This window comes from Protopterus annectens, chromosome 2.part0 (genome assembly GCF_019279795.1).
Source record: "Protopterus annectens isolate FY-2018-M chromosome 2.part0, PAN1.0, whole genome shotgun sequence".
Taxonomy (NCBI): Eukaryota; Metazoa; Chordata; order Ceratodontiformes; family Protopteridae; genus Protopterus; species Protopterus annectens.
Genome location: NC_056728.1, coordinates 218,932,596 through 218,953,998, shown reverse-complemented (window position 1 = coordinate 218,953,998; position 21,403 = coordinate 218,932,596). Strand labels below are relative to the sequence as shown.

The following is a 21,403-nucleotide window of genomic DNA, read 5'->3' as shown; positions in this document are numbered from 1 at the left end:
TGTAAATATACAAATAGTACAATATCATCTCAAATTACAAAATGCAGCTGCTATTCGAGGTCTAAATATGTACACCTCAACCCTTGCTATGCCACAAGGCATGTTTGCAAGTCAAAGTCTTCTTAAACCTAGGAAGACAAAGTTCAGTAATGCATTACCTGCTGGGGAAGTACTTATTGCTGTTCAAGAGGCAAGCAGCACCATCAAGTGTGTGCCTTGTATAATCTATGGCAGGGCACTAGAGAGAAAAAAGGAGAAGTGTCATTTTAACAGTGTTAATTTACAAAGTGTCACTTTAGCAAAAAAAAAAATATGTATAACTAGAGAGCTGTAAAATACAAAACAAATGCAAGTAACAGCAATGCTGCAATGTTACATCAGTATTGAAATACAAAACTGTATTTCTGGAATATTGACAGAAACGTTAAATACCAGTGAAACAAAGGTATGCAGGTTTAGCAGTCCCCTCTAACCCACCTTCTTTGCTTTGAGTGCACAAAAGAATAAAAAGACTTAAAATTGTGGTGGTTTTTGATTTGACACTGCACAGACTTAAGTCCAAGGATGGTATTCAAAAACAACTACTGAGATACATTAAGTAAAAATGAATAATGAATGGGGAACTGCAGGGAGTGGGTGATTCAGAGACAAACAGCACAACAGTTCTAGGCAGGAAAATAGCATGGTACAAATCTCATGCCATAAACATGTAATGACATGCAAACGAGTGTCAAATTGCTAATGAGAGCCACTGCATATACAAATGACAAAATCAAGCAAGGCAATGAAATTCAGAAAAGTATAAAAGCATGAGCAGCTGTAGCCATCAGCTTATCTGATCATTTTTCAGTGTACATATGTACTTCCTGAGATAAGATGAGACTAACAACATCTGCTTTCATTTCTCAAAATGTGTTAGTGGATTCCTTCAGAGCCAGTATACATGATGCTGCATATCGCCAGCCTGTGCATCACATAAAAGTTTTAAACTCTGCATTACATCCAAAACTGGGATACTGTTGACCACTACTATATGGGACAGAGGCATCACATGGGCGCTAGTAGACATTTGCCACAATCATGTACAATCAAAGATATGTAGACAGTCTATCCCAGTGGACAAAGGTTTATTTGTCATTAATCATTTCTGCTGCAGGGATTTTTCAGGACCTGACAAAGACCACATTAGGAGCTTCACAGCTCCTTGATGTGATACGGCAACACGTGTAAGAGCATGATGACAGGACGACAGAACTACCACTAAATGGGTATGACACTGCCAGTTTACCTGACATGGTGGCAGCCACTGATTACATGTGCCTACACAGTCACATCAGGACCTCACCTACTCTCAAGATATCTAGTAAATGGTTTCCACTCCACCAACTGCCAGGTGGTGTAAAATGAACAGAGTATTTTACTGTACACATGATCTGTGAACCATCCAGGTAGCTCCTTCATATACACATCTGGCAAAATTAGAAGTTATGTACCTACCATAACGTTCCATGTTAGTTGTCTTCTCTCGCCTTCTTTCTTGCTGGATGGGGTTCGGAGCCGATCCTCGGCTCCGACTCGGCACTTGCTAAGCTCAAGAGTCACTTTTACCAGCTCGAGGCAGCCCCATATCCCATGATGCAAGGCGGTAAATACCCAGATCTCGTTTGGACCTAGAGGGAAAACTACCTAGCATAAAAACTTTCCACTAAGGAAAGAAGAGCAAATAGCCTAAAAAGGCTGTAAGGGGAAACCAGATAACTAAAACTAGAACTAACTGGTGCCCAAAGAAACAAAATCTCTCAGAGCCAAGGGAGATCAAGGTCTGTCTAGGCAAGGGGGCAGGAGGGAGGGTCGCATGAAAGAAGGCGAGAGAAGACAACTAACATGGAACGTTATGGTAGGTATATAACTTCTAAATGTTAAGTTGTCAATCTCGCCTTCATTCTTGCTGGATGGGACCGCATCCCTAGCACCTCTATACTGGGTGGCTCAATGGAACAGACTCTTGAGAACTGTGGAACCAAAACTGGCTCTATCCCTGGAGGCCAAATCCAATTTGTAATGAGAAACAAAGGTATGAGGAGTGGCCCAAGTGGCTGCTGCACAAATAGTATCTAGGGGTAGCCTAGCCTGAAAGGCTGTAGAAGTGGCTAGGCCTCTAGTGGAATGTGCCTTTGGTTTTGAGCACAGCTGTTAGCCCCTAAGATGATAAATGTCAGAAATGGTGGAAGATAGCCATCTAGACAAGGTCACTTTGGAAACAGGGAGGCCTTTCTTATTTTCAGCATAAGAAAGAGCGAGCTGATCAGACTTTCTGAATTGTTTTGTTCTGTCCAAATAATATCTGAGTTGGCGGTGAACATCAAGATAAAGTAATTTTTGTTCCGATCTGTTGGAGTAATTAGGAAAAAATACAGGGAGATCAATAGATTGGTTTAAATTTGTTTTTGAAGCAACCTTGGGCAAAAAGAATGGATTAGTTCTCAAGGATACTCTGTCCTTGTGGAAGACCAAATATGGGGGACGAACAGAGAGGGCATGAAGTTCTGACACTCTCCTAGCCGAGGTAATAGCGACAAGGAAGAGTGTCTTCCACGAAAGAAACTTTAGTGAGCATGAAGCAGCTGGCTCAAAGGGAGGAAGAATTAAGGATGTCAGCACTAGATTTAGGTCCCATTGAGGAGGAGGACTCCTGACAGGAGGTTTGAGGAGAAAAACTCCTTTCAGAAAAGCTCTACAAAGCTTGTGGGACAATGTTGTGATCTGCAAACCCGACATGAAAGTTCGAGATTGCAGCCAACTGAACTTTGACCGTGGAAGATGAAGAACCCGAGTGAAAGATTTCCGCTAGAAAATCCAAAACTGCCTGAACAGGGGCAGTAAAGGGATCAATGTTCCTTGATTTCGCCCAAAGGGAGAAGCGTTTCCACTTGCAAGTGTAAATGCTTCTAGTAGAGGATTTAAGGGAAGCCACTAGGATATCCCTAACAGGGTTAGAGATCATAGGAAGCCTGGCTAAGGAAGGAAGTGGAGCAACCAAGCTGTGAGGTTGAGAGAAGGAATGGACCGATGCAGCTGACCCGATTGGTGGATCAGAAGATCTGGCACTGGGTCCAGATGCCACGGCTGCACCAAAAGGTGACGATGGAGGAACGGAAACCAAATTTGTCGAGGCCAATATGGGGCAATGAGAATCATTTTGGCTCTCAAAACGGTAGCTTTCTGGAGTACCTGTGGTATCAGAGGAAAGGCATAAAGAAGTCCCTGGGGCCAATCTTGGGTAAGAGCGTCTCTGGGGGGATGGCCCGGAAGTGGGAAGAGAGAGAAGAAGGCTGGGCATTTGCTGTTTTGGGGAGTAGCAAAAAGATCGCAACATGGGCGGCCCCACTTCTGAAAAATCTCCTCCACTATAGATTGTTTGAGAGACCACTCGTGAGGCATGAGTATAGCTCTGCTCAATCTGTCCGCTAAAAAGTTGGTTTTCCCAGGGGATATGCGTTGCTACCAGAAACCGATGAGAGGAGATCACCCATTGCCAAAGTCTGAGAGCCTCTCGACACAAGGGGTAGGACTTGGTTCTGCCCTGCTTGTTGATGTACCACACTACGGACATGTTGTCCGTGTGAACTGCAATTGTTTCCAAGGGAAGAAAGTCGTTGAGGGCTTGCAACGTTAAAAGCACTGCTCTCATCTCTAGGACATTTATGTGCAGGTGGTATTCGAACGGTTGCCACGTCCCATGAACCATCCTGCCCTGATAATGACCCCCCCACACCCGATCAGGGAGGCGTCCGTAGTGACTGTGGCTGCCGGGGCCGGGGAAACAAAGGGTCTGCCCTGATGAACCTGGGGACAAGAAATCCACCAGGATAGGTGGTTTTTGCAAGTTTGTCTCACCAGAATTTGGTGACGCATGGGAAGTTGTTGGTAGGACCATTGGGTGAACAACATCCATTGAAGGAGACGCATGTAAAAGCGGGCCAAAGGAAGAAGAGTAATGGCAGCTGCCATGAGGCCCAATACTTTTAGGACCAGTCTGGCTTGCACCTTTTTGCTGGCAAGGATGATCCGCACATGGTTTTGGATATCTAGGATTCTCTGGCTTGTGAGGTTTGCTGACATCCGAACAGTGTCTAAATTTGCGCCTAAAAAAGTAATAGACTGGCAGGGCAATAAGGAGGATTTTTCGTAGTTGATCGAAATTCCTAATTGAGTGCAGAGATTTAGGGTGTAATCCCTGGCTTGGAGAAGTTTATGCCTGGTGGTGGCTGAGAGGAGCCAGTCGAGATATGGAAACACCTGGAATCCTTAACGTCTCAGGTGAGCCGTGACCAGTGCCATGCATTTGGTGAACACTCTGGGGGCTGTAGTGAGACCAAAGGGCAGGGCTCTGAATTGAAACTGACTGGACCCCAGCCGAAAGCGGAGAAACCTTCTGGAGCGTCTGTGGATTTTTATGTGATAGTACGCATCCTGAAGGTCTATTGAGCACATCCAGTTGTCTTTGCCCAAGAAGGGCAAAATCGATTGAAGTGTGACCATCCGAAATCTTGTCTTTTTCACAGACTTGTTGAGTCTGCTGAGGTCCAATATTGGTCTCCAATCTCCCGTCTTTTTGGGAACCAAAAAGAACCTTGAGTAGATTCCGGGCTCTGAATGGTCTGTTGGAAATGGCTGAATGGCCCTTTTGTGTAGAAGCTTTGATACTTCTAATTTTGCGATTTCCCTTAGACCGGGTGGAACATCTGGAAGGGAATTTTTGTGAGTGAAGGGACTTTCCTCGAAAGGAATCTTGTAACCCTCGGATATGATAGACTGTACCCATTTGTCTTGTGAAAGGGAAAGCCAGGCTTCTGGGTACAGCGATAATCTTCCCCCGACTGCCTCCAAGGATGGACAGTCGGGCAACACCTCAGGGATACTGGAAGGGCTTGTCAGAGAGAGGCTCTCTGCTTCCCTAGTTTTGCAGACCCCCTCTGCCCCTAGGGCAGCGTCTGTTATTATTACCCCCTCTGCCCCTAGGGGTAAACTGACCACGTGTGTCCGGCGTGACTCCCTGAGATTTACGGAACCACATCTTTCCGCCCTTCTGTCCTTTAGGGTAAGGCCTAGAAGGGGTGGAAAAACGGACTCCTACGGCAGAAAGAGTCTTGCCGTCTTGCTCACACCTGGTCAACGTATCCTTCACCTGAGGACCAAACAATGTTGATCCATCGAAGGGAGAGTTTGTGAAGGACGCCTTAAAGGGATCTGCAAAATTACAGAGCCGCATCCAGGACTGACGTCTAAGAGCCACTCCTGTCCCTGCAGCTCTACTCGCTCCATCTGCTGCATACGAAATCAGCCGCATGGAGGAGTTGGCTATGGAGTTAAGGATTCCTAGCTGAGAAGCAATCGTGTCCTGAGCCCCTGCAGCTGTAGAATCCTGTACTACTTCACCTGATTCTTTAAGGATGTCCCTTTGAAGTCTGGTGAAGTGACATAAATAATTCAGCGAACGCATGGCAAAGGTCGCGGAGGAAAACATCCGCTTACCATACTTGTCCATGGTCCTAGAATCCTTGTTAGGAGGATGGACTGGTACGGAAGGATCTGCAAGTTCCTTCTTGGTGGCGGCCGCCACCACCATGGCATCAACAGGGACACCTTTTGTAAGAAATTGTTTCTCGGAAGGGGCTGTAATAAATTTAGAAGGCCTCCTGGGAACTGGTTCTACGGAATCAGGAGATGCCCACGCCTTCCGAGCTATCACCTCCATGAGGGGTCGAAGGCGGAGACACCCAGGAGGTGGAGGGTCGAGATCCGAGCGCCTCTAGGTATACCGACTCATCCTCGGAGGGATTAATGGAGGCCAGTTTCCCCTCTGTTTTAGGAGTTCTAGGATGTCTGAAAAGAGACATCCTCAGAGGGGGATCTTGGGGACCCCTCCGACTCATCTAAGTCGGTATCTGAAGTAGTAGACTCAGGGGAGTCTAGGTGCTTCCTCTTACAGGTCCTCTTACGCGGAGGATTTCCTGATGGATCAGGAGAATCCTCGGAAGAGGGGGTTCTTCCCAGTGGGGAAACCTGAGGCGGTGGATCTCTCGGTCCGGGAGCAAGAGAGTGGGAAGAGACATCTACAGGCACCGTAGAGAAAGGAGCTAAGGGGATAGACTGCTGACTGAGCCCAGGGGCCAGCACACTCCTCATCACCTCGAAGGCTCCCCTCCCAGGGAGATCCGAGACCCCGCTCCGAAGAAACAGGGACTCCCGGGCCCACCGAAAGGGAAGGCTCCGAGGCAGATGTCAGGGCCGAGCTCACCAAGGCCGAAGCCCCGAGGGGAAGAGCAGGGTCGGACAAGGGTCCAATGCCACTCACCCCCTCGGAGCAGACCAGGGAAGCCCGACCACCGGATCCCTCCAAGGAAGGTCTCGAGGAGGAGATAAGAGTAGAAGCTGAAGGAGCAGAAAGGGGAGGTATCTGCTCCGCAGCCATAGCAGTAACTATTCCCATAAACTCCGGCTCCGAGCTCTGGAGGAGAGTCGAAGGAGGAACTTGAAGAGGGTGTGGACTAATAGTCGTCTGTTGAGACGGACTATGAAGCATTTGGGCTAGGTGCCTGTGATTTTAACAATCTGCTTACCACTCTCTCTAAATCATGGTCTGAGAGCCTGGAATACCTAGATGATCGGCTCCGATGGCTCCGCTCCGAAAGAAGAGGAGAGGCCGGAGCCGACAGTATCGGCTCCAAAGAGAGAGACCTGGACCGCTTCCTCGACGGAACCATCGGAGCCGAAGAACCCTCGGTTCCAGAAGGAGCCGACAACTTCTCGGCTCCGAGTCTGGTCAAGGATGTATCTGCTCCGGCTGGAGCCAATACAGGCAAGGAAATAATGGTATCGGAGCCGGTCGGCGCCGATACCGAAGCCTTAGTCACATGGTGATCGGAGCCGGTCGGAGCAGACACCAATGTGGCAGTTAAAGTACCGGCACCGATAGCAATCGGTGCCGAAGATTTAATCAAAATAAGATCGGCTCCAGCCGGAGCCGATCTCGACTCCAAAGGAGTCGGAGCCAAGGCCGGAGGCTTAGAAGCAGAAGCCTGGGCCTTGGAGGTCTTAGAGGGCTTGCCCGAAGCTGACTTGGCCGGGGAGCCCTCCGGTTTAAGAAGTCCTCTCAAGATTAATTTATTCCTCCTTTCCTGCAGAACTCTCTGGATGAAAGAGTGACAGATAGCACAGGAGTCCTGCAGGTGGAGAGGTCCCAGGCAGTAGATACAAGAAGTGTGACAGTCTGTCAGAGACATCTTCTGACAGCACGAGTCACACTTCTTGAAGCCTGAGACCCTCTGTTCCTTGGACATAGTGAGTACACACACACACCCAACTCACACAGTCCCAGACTCAGAAATTTTAACTTAAAAGGGGAAAATATAAATCCAAACACACACCCTGACAGGAAGGGATGGGAAGGGAATGAAGGCCCGACTAAATAAAAACAAGTAGGGAAACAGTAAAACTAGACTAGCGACCCTACAACTACCTAAAAATGACAATTATGCTAATATATAAGAGAAAAACTAGGAATGGGGTGTCTAACAATTGTAAAACAATTTACTTACCATGAGCTGGCAAAAGGAGTACCTCATCAGCGAAGCGGCAAACGAGATCTGGATATTTACCGCCTTGCATCATGGGATATGGGGCTGCCTCGAGCTGGTAAAAGTGACTCTCGAGCTTAGCAAGTGCCGAGTCGAAGCCGAGGATCGGCTCCGAACCCCATCCAGCAAGAATGAAGGCGAGATTGACAACTTAACATAAGAAGTTATGTACTTACCATAACTTTCCATGTTTGTAGTCCATCTCGCCTACATTCTTGCTGGATGGGTTCGGAGCTGATATTTGGCTCAGACTCGGCCGATACTAAAGCTAGAGATCTTTTACTGGCTCGAGCCTAACCCCTCTCCCATGGTGCCTCACAGCAATTCCCCAGATTTTGTTTGCAAGAAAGAAATAAGTACCTAACAGTTATGAAACTATCAAAAAACTGTGTACATACAGACAAAATATTATGTAACATTATCCATGCTAGGTGGACAACAACTACAACCAGGTCAGACACAAGTATAGTCCACCAGATCCTCCAGGAACAGGAAGGGGGCAGGCGGGAGGGACGCAAGAATGTAGGGGAGATGGACTACAAATCTGAAACGTTATGGTAAGTACATAACTTCTTTATGTTATATAGTCCTATCTCGTCGAAATTCTTGCTGGATGGGACAGCATTCCTAGCACCTTTATCCCGGGTGGCTCAAGTGAAGAGACTTCAGCACAGTGGACCCAAAGGAGGACTTGTCCTGGGAGGCCAAGTCCAATTTGTAATGAGTGACAAATGTATGTGTTCTTGCCAAAGTAGCTGCTGCACAAACAGTATCAATTGGGAGCCAAGATCTAAAGGCACATGAAGTAGATACTGCCCTTGTAGAGTGGCCTTTTACTTTGTTGGGTAACTGTTTGCCAGCAGTCTGATAAGCAAAGGAAATGTAATCTGAAAGCCATTTTGAAAGGGTAACCTTAGAAACAGGCAAGCCTTTATTTTTGTCTGAAAAGGAAATAATTGATCCGATTTTCTGAATTCTTTAGTCCTGTGTAGGTAAAACCTGAGAATTCTGTGAACGTAAGTGGTGTAGTCTGTACTCAGATTTATTAGAATGATTTGGAAAAAAACACTGGTAGCTCAATAGCAGTGTTAAGATTATGCACTGAGCATACCTTGGAAAGAAAGGAAGGGTTTGTCCCGAGTGAGACTATCCTTGTGGAAAACAATGTAAGGAGGTCAAATAGTAAGAGCTTGCAGTTCTGAGACTCTCCTAGCAGAGGTTATGGCTACTAAGAAAAGTGTTTTCCAAGATAATAATTTCAAATCCGATGAAGAAGAGGGCTCAAAGTTGCAGAAATTAATGATGTGAGAACTAAGTTCAGGTACCAGGGTTCTGACGGTTGTTTGATTGGAGGCCTGAGAAGGAGAACTCCCTCCAAAAAAGGTTTTGCACAAAGAGTGGGACATGATGGGATTTCCCATGAAGCCAAAATGGAAATTAGAAACGGCAGTTAATGAACTCTGACTGTAGCGGGTGCAGCTCCTTCATGAAAAATGGATGCAAGGAAGGACAAAATAGATTCTATAGGAGCTGTATAGGGATCTAAGCCTTGGTTTACAGCCCAAATAGAGAACCTTTTCCATTTGCTGGAGTATAACTTTCGAATAGAAGGCTTATGGGAAGAAATTAGAATGTGTTTGACTGAAGGAGAGAGAGAAACACACCTGGAACTGGAGCAGCCATGATGTCAATTTTAGGGTGTGGATGGTGGGATGGAACTGCCCTGATTGATGAATCAGAAGGTCTGGAGATGGTTGCAGAATCCATGGTTCCTCCAAAAGGTAGGACCACAGGAAGGGAAACCAGACTTGCCGAGGCCAGTAAGGAGCAATGAGGATCAGGGTACTCCCCAACTGTTTTGCTTTCTGTATTACCTTTGGGAAGAGGAAAGGGTGAGAAGGCATAAAGAAGTCCTGGGGGCCAATCGTGGACTAGAGCATCGGTGGGTGACATCCCCAGATGGGGAATTAAGGCAAAGTAGCTGCTGCATTTGGTGTTCAGGTGTGCGGCGAATAGGTTGCAGCAAGCCTGGCCCCATCTGTGAAAGATCTCTTTTGCAACTTCTGCATTCAGGGACCACTCGTGAGGCGTTAGAATTGCTCAACTGAGTTTGCCTGCTATCGCATTGGATTTCCCCAGGATGTATGTTGCTACCAGAAAGCGTCAAGTGTCCATCACCCATGTCCAAACTTTTAAGGTCTCTCAGGAAAGCAGATAAGTTTTGGTTCCTCCTTGCTTGTTTATGTACCACACGACAGACATGTTTGTCTGACTGAATCGCAATTGTCCCGGTGGGAAGAGAGCTGTGAAGTGCTTGCAACGCATATAAGCACTGCTCTCATCTCCAGAACAGTGATGTGCAAGTGGTTCTCGTGGTTCTGCCAAGTACCTTGGACAGTCATTCCCAGATAATGCCCCCCCCCCCCAATCTGGGAAGTGTCCATGGTCAAAACTGCTTTCTCTTGGGGAGGAACAAATGGACGACCTAAGAGCAGTTGTTCTGTATGCAACCACCATGTTAGATCCTTCTTGCAGGTGTTTGTGATAAGAATCTGATGAGACAAGGGAAGATCCTGCATCAACCATTGGGCAAATAGTAGCCACTGAAGTATTCTCATGTGCAGACAGGCTAGAGGAACTAATAGAATGGAGGAAGCCATAGTCCCTAGGACCTGAAGGACTACCCTGGCCTGAACTTTGTGACGGTTTAGCAAGGATCCGACTTGGTTGTGTAGTGATTCTACTCTTTCTGGTGTTAGTTTTGCTGACCTGGTTGTGTATTTCTGAGCTTAAGAATAGGATGTGCTGCGAAGGAGATAAGGCTGATTTATTTAGGTCGACTGTGATGCCTAAACTGGTGCACAAGGATAGAGTCTCGTCCCTGGTTCTGATGAGTTGATGCTTGGTGGTAGCAGTGAGGAGCCAGTCATCTAGGTACGGAAACACCTGGAATCCTTGACGTCTCAGGTGAACAGTTACCACTGCAATGCATTTGGTGAACACTCTGGGGGCTATAGTGAAGCCAAAGGGCAGTGTTCGGAATTGAAAATGACTGGCTCCCAGCCGGAAGCATAAGTGTCTCCTGCAGCACCTGTCCATTTTGATGTGATAGTAAGTGTCCTGAAGATCTATTGATTACATCCAACTGTCTTTCCCGATAAAGGGAAATACCGACTGCAGAGTGATCATTCGGAACTTCGCTTTACGAACTTGAGTCTGCTGAGATCTAGAATTGATCTCCAGTCCATCTTTTTTTGGAACTAAAGAATCGAGAGTAAGCTCCGGATCCTATATGCTCTGTGGGGACTTCTTGGATGACTCTTTTTTGAGGCACCAAGATTACCTCTGATGTTGCACGGTCTAGTTGAATGGGTGGCATTGTCTGGTAGAGACTGGTTTACTGGGGGATTGGAAACAAAGGGGATCAGATAACCTCTGGATATTATGGTGTGTACCCAACGATCTTGCAAAATGCTTAGCCCGGCGCTTGGGTACATCGATGGACAACCCCTGACTGCCTCCAGATATGGACAGTCGGGCAATCCCTCAGGGGCGATGGAAGGGACGATCAGAGAAGGTTTCTCCATCTCCCTGGTGTTGCGGACCTCCTATGCCGTGAGGGCAGCATCTTCCATTATATCCTCTCCCTCTACCTCTAGGGGAGGGTTGACCTTGTGCCCGAGGGAAATCTTTTTGGGATTTATGGAACCACATTTTCCCTCCTGTATTACCCCTTGGGATAGGGTCTAGATGGGAAGGAGAAACGGATAAGGTTTTCCCCCTTCCTGCTCGCACCTGGTCACGGTCTCTTTCACCTGAGGTCCAAAAAGCATCAAAGGAGACGTTAGCGAAGGAAGAAAAGGATTCCATGAAGTTACAAAGACGCATCCAAGAATGTCTCCTGAGAGGGATTCCTGCTGCGGCTGCTCTACTCGCTCACCAGAAGCATATGAAATCAGCCTCATGGAGGAGTTGGCTATCGATGTAAGGGTGGAGAGCTGCGTAGAAACCTTATCCGTGGATCCCGGAGCTACTGAACCCTGAAGGGCATCTCCCAACTCCTTCAGGAGATCCCTCTGAAGACGAGTGAAATGGGTAAGGCAATCCAGTGATCTTAGAGTAAATGCCGCTGAAGAAAAGGTACGCTTCCCATACCTACCCATCATCTTGGACTCTTTGTTAGGAGGATGGATATTAGAAGAGGTTTCAGACAACTCCATCTTGGTGGCCGCTGCTACCACCATAGCATCAATGGGAACTCCTTTGGTAAGAAAGGACTTATCTTCCGGTGCAGTCATGAATTTATTTGATCTCCATGGGACGGGCTCCACTGTGTCTGGGGAGGTCCAGGCTTTCTGCGATATGACCCCTAAGAGCTTGTCATAAGGCGGTGTCACCCAGGAGGAGGAAGGTTGAGAACCAAAGGCCTCAAGATGCACCGATTCATCCTCAGCATGGTTAGAGGTCTTCCAGTTACCCCTCTGTCTAAGGATTTCTAGGATGTCAAAAAAAGAGACATCCTCAGAGGGGGATCTAGGGGACCCTTTGGATTCCTCCAAATCAGTGTCAGAAGTGACAGACTCAGGTGAGTCAACATGCTTCCTCTTACACAGTCTCTTCCAAGGGAGCTTTCCAGTGGGATAATCTGGGGAGATCTCGGAAGAGGGGGCATCTCCAATGGGGGCTGCTTGGGACTATGGTTCCCTACGCTGTGGGGGTGGCAGGGGAGAAGAGGTTGCTGCCTGCTGCTGGTGGGACATGGGTTCCAAAGGTATGGCTTTTGCAGAGGATAAAGCCTTCTCTATTGCTTCGAAGGCCTTTCCTCCCCGCTCCAAAGAAGACCTCCACTCCAAGGAGATGGATGGTCAGCTCCTAGCAAGGGGGAATGGCTCTGAAGTAGATGTGGGAACCAAATTGTTGAGCCGAGGCACCGAGAGGAAGGATCAGTTCCAAAGAAAACCCAGGGTGACTATCCTTCTCGGAGTAGACTCAAAATCATCGGCTCCCAGATATCCTCGGCTTCAGACTGAGCCACTGAGGACAAAGCAATTGGTTCCGAGGAAGCAGGGAGGATCCCCAGAACCGACCGATCCAAGACCAAAGAACCTGAAGTGATTGGCTCCGAAAGCGAAGCAGTCGGAGAAGAAGCAATGGTTTGTGAAAGGGTTGGCTCCGAAGCCTTTGGGTCCAGAGGGGCCAGTTTCTTTGCCGGAGCTGGATCTGAAAGCAACCTCTTCACCACTCGCTTGATGTCCTCATCTGAGAATGCCCTGGAGGATCGGGTGGAGACAGAAGGAGATCTCCTCTCCAAAATAGGAGATCTCAAAGTAGGTGAGACAGGGTCAATGTCAGGTAATTGTCACGGTACTGAAGGTTGCCTTGGCACCGAAGAGACCGACGGTACCGATAGAGAAGCTGAATCGAAGCCAGAACTCCTTGGCTCAGACGCTTTGAACTTTTTCGACGGCTCCGAAACTGGAGCCGAAGATTTATGTTTTGAAGTCTTAGGAGCTGCTTGACCAAGTTCCAGCTGTTCCTGAAAGGAACTGGTCATAAGACCCCTATCAATGAGTTTTCGTTTTCTCTCAATCAAGACCCTGGTACTGAACGCATGGCAAAAGGTACAGGGCTCTTGCAAGTGAGCTTCACCTACTAAGCAGTACACACAACTAGTGTGACTGTCAAAGACATCTTTTGTGAACATCTATCACATTTTTTAAACCTCAAAGGGCGATGGTCCTTATGTTCTCTGTCTTTTTTTTTTGGTCATGCTAACAGGAACAAGTATTACCTAGCTAGAAAGAAGACAACAATACTAACTAAACTTAAAACTATCTACTGAGGTAACAATACCAACGAGAACAGTAAAGATAGAGAGAAAATTCTACAGTTTATTATAAAACTTTTTTTTTTTTTTACTCACACAAGGAGGAAAGGCCCTCTAACTTAAAAGGGCAACTATGCCCCTCTAACTGAAACGGGCCGTACAATCCTATGGGGAAAAATAGGGGTCAAACACTCTGAACAGTCACACAAAAAGCTATTAATAATAAAAATGTAAAGATGAAGTAAAAAGGTGGAAAAGGACAAGATTTAGTAAATATATCTTATTACTTAGCCAACAAGCCAGTAAGGAGACAACCTCGAAGCTTTCATGGCAAACGAGATCTGGGGAATTGCCGTGAGGCACCATGGGATAGGGGTTAGCCTCGAGCCAGTAAAAACTCTCTAGCTTTAGTATCGGCAGAGTCGGAGCCGATTATCGGCTCTGAACCCTTCCAGCAAGAATTACGGCGAGATAGGAATACATAACATCATGCAATTTATGCCAGCAATTCATGCAGGGTGACTTTCCACAGGGTCATCTATTTGGTAAGTGCACATACTGCCAGCTATAGAGACCCTGACAGTCCAGTCCTATGAACTTGGGTAGAAGCCCACGCAATGTGTCCACCATTGTGTTGTAAGATATACTGTATTTCCTTTGAATTATGGCTGATGATTCACCTGCAGCTCCAAGACTGTGGCAGACGTGACTGTGACAGACATGGATCATCACTGAATGTGTGCTGACTGACTAAGACCTGATTTTGCAGTCTGTGGTGATGCACTGCTCTATGCTCTGGAGATCTGCAGCAAGAAATGTGTGGTCTGCACTATGTTGTCTACCAGGACTCTACGACAGGAGACACTGTAGCACTGCCCATCATACCTGTGGAAGCAGCAAAGGAGTCATCAGAAGAATAAACTGCAGCAAGACTCAATGCGAGGCAGAGACAGGTTCTACAACTGGTAAAGAAGAGGTTTCTGTTCCACAATTATAAGCCACGACAAGACAGACAGAGAATAAAACTGATGCATGCCATAACATACAGACAATGCATTACAGTGCACTAATTGGCCATGCTGTGCATCAGACATTAACACACTCACTCAGGTTAGGGGGTGGGCAGGACACAGTCACCATCATTTGCACATGTGAAGTGGGGTACAGTGACATAGAACACCAATGCTACCACAGGCAGAGGGGTCATGAGTCATGAATGCAGTAGCCATGCATATGGCTAGGATGTTGGAGGAGTAAGGGATCATATTCTCCAGAGAAGGGGTGGAGCTTCCATAGCCAGAATACTTGCTGGGTGTGACACATGGCACCATGGTATCCAATCCAGGGGTCAGGAATGTGTGCATGAACTCTACTATTGTCCTTACTGTAGTATTCCAAAAGAATGCTGGTGTCCACAACCCCCTGAAAGGGACAGGAAAGTTCTCATTCATAAATTCATAGGTAAAGTACTTGGCTAGCCTTAAAATGGTCCACAAGGGCAATTAACCAACTTAGTTTTCAAAAGTGAGAATTAAACCCTGTACCTTGGGTCTGTGAAGCAAACACCTTAACCATTACACCAACTCCCCCATGGCAGAAAAGGCAGTGGGATGGAGTTTAACTGTATGACCCAGAGTGACTTGCCTAGAGAAGTGTGTTCACAGTAGAGCTAGAAGAGAGTAGGGCACATCCATGGGAGCTGTCCTCATTCAGTAGAGGAGACACTGGGGGCAGTGAAGCACTTTGCGAAACTGTGGGCACCACCTGTATATGCCTGGTGAGAGACAGTGCACTGCACACCTGCCCACCGCAGTACAACCAGTGCAGCAGGTACCTGCATCCAAATGAATGCACATGCACCCAACTTGTGCTTATCAGGCCACCACTGCCCTCACAATACATATATCTGCTCAAGGTCCCTATATGCCATGTCCTGCATGCATTTCAAAATGTCCTGCAATCTCTGCAGCAGATTTAAGCCTTCAAGCAGGCAAGACAGCAGCAGCACATTTAACATTTGTGAGTACGGGATATCAGTGCCCAAATCACAGACCTGAACAATGCTAAATGATTCCAAGGGTAACACCTGGATCTACGAAAGTATTGATATCACTGCAGTGACAACCACCTTTATGCCTCACTCCTATGTTGGGTGCATGCACCATAAAGGCAGAGTAACCCTTTCAAGCAATCTGTTTTGGTGACACCTGCATAGAAGGGATGGGGCAAACATGCACTGGACAACTTTCATTAAAACAAATGATGCTGGAAGTTCATCATAACCCCCCCCCCCAGCCACCTTTTGCTAACAGCACCACTATGCGAGACTGTGCAATGTGCATATTAACATCGATAACCTGCAGACATTAGGCATGTGGCAACAGAACCTGTAATTACATACAGTTAACATAAATGTTAGATCATTTGAGACTCCCATGACTATGTGGCACATAAAATGCTACATACCAATTATCCACACAGCCTATAGCTACATTAAGTACCTGCGACTGCTGCAGGCCTGATGCTTTTGGATGTCAAATGCATACATCTCGGAGGAAAACATTCACAAGCGCATGACAATGTCTTAAAACAACAGTACATGCCAATGACCTAGAGCATCCCCTTGCAGACACTCAAGCAGTCACCAAGTCCAGCTCCAACAGCCAAGCCACCACCAAGTATGAGGGTTCTCAATTTTCCCAGTAAGGGATACCAGGAATTCCTCCATTTCTGTAGGAAACCTCTGTGTTGGTGGTCCACCCACAGTGATTGGCATGTCTCTCTGGCAATTTCCTGCCCTCTGGTACTGGCATGCAGTAAAGTGCAGTTATGTACACTTACCGTAAATGTAGATGTTCAAGTGTATTCACTGTTGCAGTCATTACAGTTGGGGGTAATCTGCTGGCAGGTTGCCCTCAGTCGGCCTGAATTCCAACGTTTTGGGTCCTGCGCCGGTTGCTGTCTCCTCTTCCATGACGTCAGGTCATCAGGGGTATAAAAAGTACAGTTTTGTACCTACCATAAATGTAAATGTCCGAGAGACATGCAACTGCAGTCATAACATGTGGGTTTGTCCTGCCTCAGGCAGCCCTCGGTCAGCCGGATTCCAAAGTCTGGGTCAGACATCGGCTGATGTCGCATTTCTCTCCGACGTCAGAGCGGCTGGAGTATATAAGCATCAGCCGACGCCATTTTCTTCAGTGTTTCTTGCCCCAGATGCCAGGTGCCCTCCAAGGAAGGCTGTAATCAAATTGGAAGACAAAAACAGGATTCCAAACAAATACATGAGCAATAAAACAAATACACCATAACATATATCCCCAGCTAAGAGTGAGGGGGATAGGAGTGGACCCTAAGCATAGAGGGGTATGGAGGGAGGGAAAACCCGACTGCAGTTGCATTGTCTCTCGGACATCTACATTTATGGTAGGTACAAAACTGTACTATGTCCTTCAAGAATGCAACTGCAGTCATAACATGTGGGTAGAATACCATAGCTTAGCTGGGGTCTAGGAAAGAGATGGTGTGGCAATCAAACCCTGCAGGACTGCCGAAGCAAAGCCTGCTCTGGATCTGGAATATAGGGGGAGATTGTAGTGTTTTGAGAACGTATGCACGGAGCTCCATGTAGCAGCTTCTAGAATGTCCTTTGTAGGCACCCCTCTTAAAAAAGCTGTAGAGGTGGCTGTAGCTCTGGTGGAATGTGGTCTGACATAGGCTGGAACAGTCTTTCCATGAAAGGAATAACAGAATCTGATGCAATGTCCAATCCATTTAGAAATAGTCTATTTTGAAATTGCTTTTCCTTGGACTGCAGGGGCGTAAGCTACAAAAAGCTGTTCAGACTTCCTACTGGCCTTGGTTCTGTCCAGGCAGTATCGAAGTTGTCTATGAATGTCCAAGGTATGTAAAAGCCTTTCCCCCTTATTCTCAGGATTGGGGAAGAAGGCAGGCAGATGGATGGCTTGATTTAGAGAAACCCTAGATTCCACCTTTGGCATAAAGGTAGGGTTGGTCCTTAATGAAACCATGTCTCTGTGGAAAATAATAAAGGGTGGTATTGCCATTAGGGCCTGTAGTTCCGAAACCCTTCTTGCTGAGGTAATTGCCAACAGGAAGGCTGTTTTCCATGAGAGAAATTGCAAGTCAACTGAAGCTGCTGGCTCAAAAGGAGGTAGAGTCAGTTTTTCTAAGACAAAATTGAGGTCCCAGGCTGGCACTGGGGCCTTTCTTGGTGGCTTAATGTTCTTGATTCCCCTGAGGAATTGTCTTAGTAGGGGTGAGAAAAAAACGGAGGATCAGTGTTGTATCTAGCTGAAATAGCAGATGCATGTATTTTTATTGAAGAATATGAGAGGCCACTCTGTAACATATCTGCCAAATATTCCAAGATAAGTGGAATGTTCAGTAATGATGCATCATGCCCTTTGCTGGTATTCCAATTGCTGAATCTTTTCCACTTTGCTAAGTAGACCTTTCTGGTGGACGGTCTTCGAGCCTCTGTTAGTATCCGCTGAACTTCCTTGGAGAGAGGTAAGTTGAATTTATTTATGGGATCTCCCAGGCTGTTAGCTGCAGAGTCTGAAGGTTTGGATGCAGTGTTTCGAAATTGTGCTGAGTCAAAAGCAGAGGCCACTGAGGGAGGGCCCACCTCCTGCTGTGACATACGCTCCGTAGTAGTGGGTATCAGTGTTGTCTTGGCCAATCCGGAGCTATTATGATTCCCTTGGGCCTTTCTGCTTTGATCTTTAGTAATACTGAGGTCATCAGTGGCAGAGGTGGGAATGCATAGATTGCTAGGGAGTTCCAGTTGAATGAAAGAGCATCTATTTTCCAAGCCTTTGGATGGTATGTCCTTGTGCAAAATTTTGGTAGTAGATGATTGAGGTGAGAGGCAAATAGGTCCACTTCTGGCTTGCCCCATGTCGAAGTGAGTTGTCTGAAAGCCTTCGGATGCAACCTCCACTCGTGTGGATCTGTGAAATTCCTGCTTAGGCTGTCCGCCAACACATTGTCTTTTCCTGGAACAAACTGTGATCGCAACTGGATGTTTAGACTCAGTGATTTCTCCCAAAGCTGCATTGTCAGTCTGCAAAGGGGTAAGAGTGAGTGCCCCTGCTTGTTTATGTACCACATCACAGTGGTGTTGTCTGTCCGTATCATTAAGTGACCTTGCTGGAGTTGGTTTTGAAAAGCCTCGATAGCATGCATTACTGCCAGCATTTCCTTTTGATTTATATGCAGATGTGTTTCCTTTGGAGACCATTGTCCTTGTATACACCTGCCTTCCATGTGCCCCCCCCATCCAAGGTCTGAGGCGTCTGTAGTCATGGTCTGTGTTATCTGTGGTTTTTTGAATGACAAACCTGTGTTTTCCTGGCTCACCGAAGCCCACCATTGGAATTCCTTTTGTAAGCATGGAATGAGTGGTATGATTGTCTCCAAGTTGTTGCTGTGCTGAGACCAAACGCTTTTTAGGTACCATTGAAGCTTTCTCATGTGTAGTTTTGCTAATGGAACCAGTAGAATGCAGGATGCCATGTAACCCAAGGCCTGTAGGAATCTCCTTGCAGTCATCTGGGTGAGTTTTGCTAAACCTTTGAAGTATTGAGTTAACTTCTCTTGCTTGTCTTCGGTCAGGTAAGCCATTTGAGAGGCTGTGTCTAGTTTGGCTCCTAAGAAGATTATTTGCTGGGATGGCTGCAGTCTTGACTTTTGGAAGTTGACTGTGTATCCCAGAGCTTGAAGTAATCGTATGACATATTCCAGATTTTTTGTCAACATCAATTTGTCGTCCGCTTGTATGAGGCAGTCGTCCAGGTACGGGTAAATTTGTATACCCTGGAGCCTGCAATGAGCAATTACTGAAGCCAGGCATTTTGTAAACACTCTGGGCGCAGTAGATAAGCCAAATGGCAATGCTGAGAATTGATAATGCTCTGGCCCTGCAAGAAATCTGAGGTATCTTCTGCAACTGTGTCCGATAGGGACATGCAGGTATGCCTCCTTGAGGTCCAGAATAATCAGCCACGACTCCTTGCCCAGCATGGGAAGGAGTTGCTGCAGAGTCAGCATTTTGAACTTTGGTATTATGAGAAAGGTGTTTAATGCGGACAAATCCAGTATTGGTCTCCATTGAGTTTCTTTTCTTGGAACAAGGAACAGTCTTGAGTAAAACCCTGTTCTTGCTCTTGTTGTGGAACTCTTTCTATTGCTTTCATTTGAGTTAGCAGAGAGATTTGCTTGATAGCCTCTGCCCTTTGATGTTGTGGTAGATTTGGCATGCCTTGTTTTCTTGGTAAGGTATGGAAATGAAACCTGTACTCTCGGTCTACAATGTCCAAAATCCATTTGTCCTTTGTCAGTCTGTGCCAGTTTTCTGCAAACAGAGATAATTTCCCGCCCAAGGGAGCTTCTAGTTGTTCCCTGGTAGGTGGTAGTAGAGGAAAGTCATTGAGATTGTGGTTGCTGGGCAGGAGAAACCCCTGCGTCACCTCTTTGGTTTCCTGGCTGCCATTGACGTCCCCTGTAAGGGCCTCTGTATTGGCCTCTTCCTCGGCCACGTCTGTTCTTACCCCTTTGAAACTTTTCTGGATTAGGAAAGGACCAGTTTTTTGAAGGCCAATTCCTACTGAATCTGGGGGGTTGAACCTGGAGGAAATCCTTTACAGTTTGAACTGATTTTGCTTTCTCTTTGATGGTCTTTAGCACATCCTTAGCATTTGCACCAAAAAGCTTGTTCTTTTCCAAAGGTGCATCCAGAAGTTTTGCTTTTACATGATCTGGTAGAGGTTGGTCTTTTAACCAAGCATGTCTTCGCATCACTGCCCCTGTCATAGCTGCCCTACATGAAGCTTCCAGTGCATCATATCCACACTGCAGGAAGTGATTGCTTACTTGCTGAGTGTTATGTGCAGCTTCCTGCAAAGTCTTCCTGTCTAAAGAATCAGGAGAAGCTAGTGTTCTTTGTAAATCTTCTAAGAGATAATCCTGATATTGGAACATATGAAAAAGGCAATTTAAAGCTCTCATAGATAAGGTAGTGGAAGTGTAAACCTTTTAACCCCATCTCTCTAATGACCTTGCTTCCTGTTGGAGGGCAAAGGATTTTTTGAGGTGGAGGCTGAAACTCCTTTAGGCCCCTGTGAAATAGTTTCCAAATCAACAGTATGGGCCCTGAATAAATGGGAATGAGTTTCTGGGACCCTGTAATACCCATCTGGCTTGGCTGGTGCAGGAGGGAGAGTATCAGGGGTAGCACTAGAATCAGAATACAAATCATCCAGAACATCAAGTACAGGAGGAATAGCCAAGGGCCTGTGCTGAGGCTTCTTAAGGAAAGTCCTAAGGCGTTTCCTGGAATCAGAATATTCCTGGCCCTGCCACTTGAAATGTTCCCTCATGGTGTGCAGAACTTCCCAAAAGGAAATATCCTCAGGCGGGGAGGCCGAAGGTATGGAATCTTCTGCATCAGAGTCCTCATAGGTCTGGAAGAGCTATTCCTGGCTATCAGAGTGGACAGAGCCCTCAGAGTCTTCATCTGAAGGAGTAGGGTCAGAGAGTTCAACCCAGGGCCTTTTATCAGGAGAAGGCTGGGATGCTCTCTCAGGTTGGGTCTGCAAACCTCTAATCATGGAAATTAAATCAGCAGCCATGGACATAATTTGTGTCTCCGGAGTCGGCTGAGGTAAGGCTCTAGGAGTAATATGCTTTGTTTTGCTGGCTGCCTTAGCCCTAGTATAGGCCTTAATAGACATGGCCATATGAGGCCTGGCAGCTCCACGTGCAGGAGTGACCTTGTCTACAGCAATGGTCTCGGGCATTTCCTCGGTTTCGGTATCCGGAAGAAAATCTATAACTGGCGGAGTAATGTCTGGAATCGGAGTCGTCGGTAATGCGGTGTCTTCGGTTCGGAGCGGTGGAGAGACCGTCTCAG

At 46.8% G+C, this 21,403-nt stretch overlaps 1 protein-coding gene across 2 annotated transcripts in view; it reads right to left on the bottom strand.

Annotated features, from left to right (window-relative positions):
- Positions 1 to 21,403, bottom strand: part of LOC122793025 (MOB-like protein phocein) — a 565,681-nt gene that overhangs the window by 168,605 nt on the left and 375,673 nt on the right. For both annotated transcript variants that reach the window (XM_044060679.1, XM_044060677.1), the window contains one exon: positions 159 to 238. In XM_044060679.1, the coding sequence (XP_043916614.1) occupies positions 159 to 238 (80 nt within the window). The remainder of the gene's footprint in view (positions 1 to 158; positions 239 to 21,403) is intronic.